The following is a 7,672-nucleotide window of genomic DNA, read 5'->3' as shown; positions in this document are numbered from 1 at the left end:
GCTCCGCTCCTCCCCGCACCCCCCCGAGCAGCCGCCCCGGGCCCTGCCGCTCTCAGGAGAGAGGGGGGCCGCCGCGTGCCCGTCCCATCTGGTGCCCATCCAACTCTTCCTCCATCCCCTTGGCTTTTTCTTTTCCCAATGAGCTCCAGCGGGCTGGGGGAGGAGCGGGGGAAGGAGCAAACTTTGCCCCTGCGCTGCCGCCGCTGCCAGCCCTCTGGACTGTGAGTGCGCACGGTGGGCGTCCCTCCATCCTCCGTGCAGCACCAGCCTGCTCTCCGCCTGCTGCAGCCTCTCTCTCCCTTGCTTTCCTCCTCTAAATTTCGCACAGTACGATGTGAGGGGCTTATCGTTGTTATTTTTCTTTATTTATTTCTCACTGAAGATGGTTTAATTTTTTATATTCCTATTATTTATTAATCCCTCCCAACCGTAAACCTGCCCAGCCTTCTGCCAGCTGGGCCAGAGCATAAAGCCTGGGACTGCACCTGGGGCAATGAGCCCTGCACTGAAGAAGCCTCCTAGAGGGACGTGCCGGGGCCGCGCAACAGACTAGATCCGAGCCCCGAAGCTTATACCACCAGTTATCCCCTCTCCCACATTCCCTTCGCCCGCCTTTTCTGCACCCCATCCCCCTCGGATCAGTGCCTGCGCTGCGCTCCGGAGAACTCTGCCGGGGTGAAAAGCCCGGAGCCCAAGGAGAGACGGGGCGACCGTGCTAGATGCATGGGGGAGGGCTCCGGTTAATGCAAGTTCTGGGCTCCTGCAGGGACCCCGACAACTGTCAGCAGCAGCAACTCGGGGCCTCTTCCTCTGCTTCCTCAGCGATGCTTTTCCACAGTCTGTCCGGCTCGGAGATGCACGGGGTCATCGACGAGATGGATCGGAGAACCAAAAGCGAAGCACCGGCCATCAGCTCGGCTATAGACAGGGGAGAGACCGAAACGGTAGGAAGCAAAGGAATGGGAGTCATTCACCCCCTAAACATAATGCACCCCTCAGAGATAGAGCTTTTCCCTTAAAATAACGGATCGGGGGGAAACCTATGCAAAATGCTAAATCAGAAGAAAATTGAGCAGAAAGGCACCCCGAAAGATTAAAGAAAACCGTGGGGAAAGGCATGAAACTGTTAATTATTAATAATATGCATAGTAATAGTAACGCTTGGGTGAAATTAACAGTGCTGCTCTTGCGAGAAAAGAGAAAGATAAACCAGCCTTTTGGTAGAGTCCAAGAACGCCTTCCCTTCCCCCAGCCTGTCCGGCCTTCCAAAGTTTTTGGGAAGAGACAAAGTATGCTTCCAAACAGATAGCATTTTGGCACAGTGAAATTTTTGTCTGCAGAATGGGAACATGAGCACCACAGATCCAGTTCTGTGTTATTTTTCAGGGAGAATGTCTACACTGAGGGAGTCTTTAAGGCATTTATAAACAAAACAAAACAAAAAAAAAGGCAAAACAAAACAACAAACTCGAGTGCCTTTAAGTTACTATTTAAAAAAAACTACAACAATTGTTATATATGTATATATATGAACACTGGGTTTGCAAACATAGCAAACAACTAGAGGACGTGTTTCAGGGAGACGGGTGGATGCAAATTTTTATAACTTTACTACTTTTTATATGATGCCTGCTGATTTGTAGTACTTGTATGTTAATACATTTAAATAAAAAGATGCATCCTTCCCACCAGAGTTAAGCTAGCGAAGTGGAAGAGATTTCTGAAATGTGTTAACTAATTCGACATTTTATGTGTGCTTTCTTGGTTGATATGATAATTCTGAAGTCAAATGATCCCGTATTTTGGTGAAATGCTGTCTTGTAAGCTGATACGGGCATATGCAAGAAAGATTATCTGTTCTTGGTTTTAAAAACTTCAGCACTATGTGTTATTTCTCAATGCTATGTAGAAATTTACTGAAAGGTGACAGTGAGAGTATTTAATCCTGAAATACTGGCTGGAAAACAGCTTTTATACTGTAAGGGTGGAACGTGGTTTCTAATCTAAATGGTTTTGGTTTTCTTTGGAAAAGTTAACATTTCTCCGTAGAATTAAACAATATAAAATTATTTTTCCTGGAATAAATACTGTGACATGATACTTCTATGTATCTATATATAATGTATATACATACACGTGTATGTAACAAGTAGTGAAATAGAATAGTGGGTCCTTAAACACCGTTTCTGGATCTCAGAGTATTTTTGTTAACGGGAAGGAAAAAAAAAAAAAAGGCAGAAAAACTGTATCTCAATGGAAGTGGATTTACAAGAAACTACTTTGGTTATAAACCGATCCCTAATCAGAGTTCACTTAATGCCTTAAAGAGCGAAGCTACAGTGGACTTGAGAGGCCAACATAGCAACGTGGTGCCATCATTTTATTTAATGTAGTTCTGCTAGTGGGAATGGTGTCGTGCAAAGAGCAGCGCTCACCGCGATGGGTTCGGTGATCTCTGCAAGTACGGGATGAAAGTAATCAGTCCAGGCTGTGCTGAAAAAATAGCTTCGTATTCTTTCCTCTTTGCTGTCTTCTTTTTGCTTTGCTTAAGGACTTAAGGCTGTAGAGGAAGTAAAAGTAAACAAACAACTTCTCCCCCCCCAATCAAAACAAACTGCGTGTTTGTCACATCTTTTAAAAAATGTCTGGAGTTCTCTTGCACAATAAGAAATCCGCAGCTTTTGTGCAAAGTGGGTGCTGGTGAGTTTGGGACGAAGGGGACGGCAGCACGTTGCGAGGGCTGCCATAAACTGCTCCCCTCCCAGCCTCCTCTCCTGATTCTGGTCAAGGTGCCGGCTAAAATAAATAAGCGTGCTTGAACGGTTTCCGGTATTTTTCTCTTTCATTTTTTGTAGAAGTTGACAGATTATGTATGTGCTTGGGGTTTTTTGCGGGGTTTCGTTTGGATTGCGATTTGACACTAAACTATTAAATTATATAGGGGTTACATTTAGTTTTATTGCTTCCAAGTTTATCCCAGCATAATCTAAAGTGCTCAGTTTTGTTTTCCCCACTTTCTTTCCGAGACGTTTCCCCCTATTTCGTTTTCCTGATAAAACATTCTGCACCTCGGACTTAGTGATGCCCGTCTCCTTCCGCAGTTTTATTTACTGATCCCTTTAGTGCTTTGGGTCACAGCAGACTCGGGGACGTGTTGTTGGGAACCAGCTTGCGGAGACCTGTGTCTGTGGCTCTGTGACTGCTGGGGAGTTTGATCGTAATTCATTCGGAATTTTATAGCTAGGAAAATACACACAGAGACACACTCCGCATACACGCACTCACAGAGCATTAACTATGCAGACACCCTCAGCATATCCATAATAATAAATTTTGAAATTAACTATCTGCGATTTGCCCTGCTCTGTGCTTATTGCTCCTGTTTATTGACCAGCATCTTCCCTTGCTCCGAAAAATATTTAAAATATAATAATAATAAAAAGATACAAATATTAAAAGTCCTGGGTCTCCTCTGGACGCCTTCCCTAAAACCTAGGATGTTTTTCCCTTGTCTCGCCTTCCTCCCCGTTCCTCCCGGGAAGGTGGGCTGCCGGGGGACCCTGGAGACAAAAAAAAAGGCAGAAAAACTGTATCTCAATGGAAGTGGATTTACAAGAAACTACTTTGGTTATAAACCGATCCCTAATCAGAGTTCACTTAATGCCTTAAAGAGCGAAGCTACAGTGGACTTGAGAGGCCAACATAGCAACGTGGTGCCATCATTTTATTTAATGTAGTTCTGCTAGTGGGAATGGTGTCGTGCAAAGAGCAGCGCTCACCGCGATGGGTTCGGTGATCTCTGCAAGTACGGGATGAAAGTAATCAGTCCAGGCTGTGCTGAAAAAATAGCTTCGTATTCTTTCCTCTTTGCTGTCTTCTTTTTGCTTTGCTTAAGGACTTAAGGCTGTAGAGGAAGTAAAAGTAAACAAACAACTTCTCCCCCCCCAATCAAAACAAACTGCGTGTTTGTCACATCTTTTAAAAAATGTCTGGAGTTCTCTTGCACAATAAGAAATCCGCAGCTTTTGTGCAAAGTGGGTGCTGGTGAGTTTGGGACGAAGGGGACGGCAGCACGTTGCGAGGGCTGCCATAAACTGCTCCCCTCCCAGCCTCCTCTCCTGATTCTGGTCAAGGTGCCGGCTAAAATAAATAAGCGTGCTTGAACGGTTTCCGGTATTTTTCTCTTTCATTTTTTGTAGAAGTTGACAGATTATGTATGTGCTTGGGGTTTTTTGCGGGGTTTCGTTTGGATTGCGATTTGACACTAAACTATTAAATTATATAGGGGTTACATTTAGTTTTATTGCTTCCAAGTTTATCCCAGCATAATCTAAAGTGCTCAGTTTTGTTTTCCCCACTTTCTTTCCGAGACGTTTCCCCCTATTTCGTTTTCCTGATAAAACATTCTGCACCTCGGACTTAGTGATGCCCGTCTCCTTCCGCAGTTTTATTTACTGATCCCTTTAGTGCTTTGGGTCACAGCAGACTCGGGGACGTGTTGTTGGGAACCAGCTTGCGGAGACCTGTGTCTGTGGCTCTGTGACTGCTGGGGAGTTTGATCGTAATTCATTCGGAATTTTATAGCTAGGAAAATACACACAGAGACACACTCCGCATACACGCACTCACAGAGCATTAACTATGCAGACACCCTCAGCATATCCATAATAATAAATTTTGAAATTAACTATCTGCGATTTGCCCTGCTCTGTGCTTATTGCTCCTGTTTATTGACCAGCATCTTCCCTTGCTCCGAAAAATATTTAAAATATAATAATAATAAAAAGATACAAATATTAAAAGTCCTGGGTCTCCTCTGGACGCCTTCCCTAAAACCTAGGATGTTTTTCCCTTGTCTCGCCTTCCTCCCCGTTCCTCCCGGGAAGGTGGGCTGCCGGGGGACCCTGGAGACCCGCGTCCCGTCGGGGCGGCCGGGCTCGGAGCCCCCGCTCCGCTCCTCTGAGCCTGCCAAGCCCCTGCAAGGCAGAGGAGAAGCCCAGCCCCAGCCGGGCAGGGGAGGGGGGAGCCCAGCAGTGCACAGGAGTTTCTCCCTCTCGTTAACGGTCTGTAATTGTTTTCCCCCAGCAGACCATGCCTTCCATCAGCAGTGACCGGGCTGCCCTGTGCGCCGGCTGCGGGGGGAAAATCTCCGACCGTTATTACCTCCTGGCTGTGGATAAACAGTGGCACATGCGCTGCCTGAAGTGCTGTGAATGTAAACTCAACCTGGAGTCCGAGCTCACCTGCTTCAGCAAGGACGGCAGCATTTACTGCAAAGAGGATTACTACAGGTACAGCCTGCTCCTCACCCAGCCTGGGAGGGGGGCACCTGCGGACCCCCGCTCTGAGCAAACCCCGTCCTGAAGAGACTGCGGAGGGAATCCGTGGGCACGTGGTCCCCATGGGACAGGCTGTGGGGTCTTAAAACCTCCCACTGGAGAGGGACAGTAATGGTGGGGATGAGCCCGTGTTCCCGGGAGGGGGCACGGCCCGGGCACGGCTGCCCCCGGCCTGCTGGCGGGTGCTGGGGGCTTCAAGCACGCGTCCCCTGCCACGGCTCCTTGGGATGCCAAAGGAAGTGCGATGGCCAAGGAGAGTTAAGCGTGTTCCCTGTCCTGGACACGCTGGACATGGAACGGAGTGGCACCCTCACTCTGGGGAAGGGCTCGCCCTCCTCGCCCGCGTCCCTTTGCAGGGGCAGAGGGATGGGGCTGAGCCCCGGGCACTGACGGCTGCCTGGGGCCTCCTTCGGCCCTGGGGAAGTTTGCGGGACGGCCGTCGGTGCGTTTTCCCTGTAGGAGCTGGCGGGACAGGAGCTGCCCCTTTAGGTGGGAAGTGAGACTGAGCCCACCGGGCTCCCTGCCGCAGTGCCCGCCTGCTGGCGGAGCCGCTCCGCAAGCTTCCCGGCTTTGTGCTGCTAACCCCGCAGCCCCTCTTCCCTCTGGCGTCCTCCGGGCGCACCCGACGAAAGGGGGGAGGGGGGATGCTCCTCTCACCGTCTCCTCTGGCCGTTCTGTTTTGCAGGAGGTTTTCGGTGCAGAGATGTGCGAGGTGTCACCTGGGGATTTCTGCCTCCGAGATGGTCATGAGGGCCAGGGATTTGGTATATCACTTAAATTGCTTCACTTGCACCACTTGCAACAAGATGCTGACCACCGGCGATCACTTTGGCATGAAGGACAATCTGGTGTACTGCCGCCTCCATTTCGAGACTCTCATCCAGGGGGAGTACCAGGTGCATTTCAATCACTCGGATGTAGGCGCTGGGAAGGGTCCAGCATTGGGAGCGGGCTCTGCCAACACTTTGGGACTGCCTTATTACAACGGCGTGGGGACTGTCCAGAAGGGGAGACCCAGGAAAAGGAAGAGCCCGGGGCCTGGGGCAGATCTGGCAGCCTACAACGCAGGTAAGAGACCCCCATCTTCCCCCAGAGCAATTCAAATGGTTTGTTTCTGTTAACTTCCGAAGGGGGATTTCTGTTTATTTTAGCTTAAACCGTTAATAATAGTTTAGCTGCAGCATAATTATTGAGATCAAGTGCTGTCAAACTGCAATTACAGAAGCTAATATGTTAGCATTTTTCACTTCAGCTGGAAATAAAATGTTTTGAAGCAAGGTCACCTGGTTAAGGATGGGGAGAAAGGGCAGACTGGCCTGAAATGAAATCTGGAAACCAGAGATTGTGACTTAGCACTTTAGAGAGCTGTGAATTTTCTTTAGTAGCTACACTCAAAGGCTTGCTGATGGGTGAATTACTCTGCCCTTGTCCAGAGCTCTTGTACCTCAGAATTTTGGAAGAGAGAGGCAAAGTAAGAAAGTGGCTATTCCCCACGGACCTGCTGCGGGGGGGAGGGGGTGTGCGTGTCTGGGGGTGCCGGGCTGGGGGGGCGGGTGCCCGCGGAGCCCGGGCAGGGGCTGCAGGCAGCAGGGGCCTGCAGGCCGCCGAGAGGCCGGCCTGGTAGCGAGTTCGACAGGAGTTTCTTCGTCAGATGTGACTCAGAAGAGTCGGGAAACTCTCGCCATCCATCCCCGTTCTAAACCCTGGCCGCCCCGAGTGGCAGCCTCTTCCTCCTACCTCAGATTAGCAGCCAGAAGAAATGCAGCAAACCTGGCAGCAGCCAGAAGCCTGCAGTCTGTGCTGAAACCCTGTCTCCCAGGCTCCCTGCATGGAGCTGCAAACTTTCTGAGGTGTTTCCTCCTCTAACTTTCCCACCACCACAGCACTGTAATTTTGCAGGCAAGGGAATTCGAGCAGTCTCCTGCGCCCCCATCCCTGCCTCCCCCTTTCCTCTCGTCCGTGTAAGTGGCCGCCAGAACCGCTGTGATCGCTGGGTCTTCCAGCACTGCGCCTTGTATGCAGAAGGAAAAAAAGTGTTTTGCAATAGAAAATTCTCAGATCTTGACTTTATTAGAAGAATGCCAGGCAGAGGTGGGTTTACATCAGCCCCGCGGTTCCCCAGGCTGCGCGCTCAGCTGCGCGCTCAGCCTCTGCAGGCGAAGCTCGTTTGCCTCTTTGCTTGGGCTGCTTCAGTGTCGTCTGCACTTCTCTCCTGCTTCCAGCACCTTTGTTTTTTTTTAATCTATCAAGTTCAGACATGTGCCATAGGGCGTAGGTGATATTATTATTACTATTACTATTGTTGTTGTTGTTGTTGTTGTTATTATTATTAT

General features: G+C 49.4%; 1 protein-coding gene across 2 annotated transcripts in view; it reads left to right on the top strand.

Annotated features, from left to right (window-relative positions):
- The first annotated feature begins 689 nt into the window (after nucleotides 1-689).
- LHX2 (LIM homeobox 2) overlaps nucleotides 690-7,672 on the top strand; it is a 32,724-nt gene continuing 25,741 nt past the window's right edge. Inside the window, exons 1-3 of one of the 2 annotated variants that reach the window (XM_009998823.1) lie at nucleotides 690-944; nucleotides 5,086-5,291; nucleotides 6,025-6,407. In XM_009998823.1, the coding sequence (XP_009997125.1) occupies nucleotides 720-944; nucleotides 5,086-5,291; nucleotides 6,025-6,407 (814 nt within the window). In that variant the 5' untranslated portion in view covers nucleotides 690-719. The remainder of the gene's footprint in view (nucleotides 945-5,085; nucleotides 5,292-6,024; nucleotides 6,408-7,672) is intronic. The other variant, XM_009998824.1, reaches the window with a different exon arrangement.

Source organism: Chaetura pelagica, unplaced genomic scaffold (assembly GCF_000747805.2).
Source record: "Chaetura pelagica isolate M959 unplaced genomic scaffold, ChaPel_1.0 scaffold405, whole genome shotgun sequence".
In the NCBI taxonomy this organism is placed as follows: domain Eukaryota; kingdom Metazoa; phylum Chordata; class Aves; order Apodiformes; family Apodidae; genus Chaetura; species Chaetura pelagica.
The sequence above is the reverse complement of the archived record's forward strand: the minus strand, read 5'-3'. Positions and strand labels throughout refer to the sequence as shown.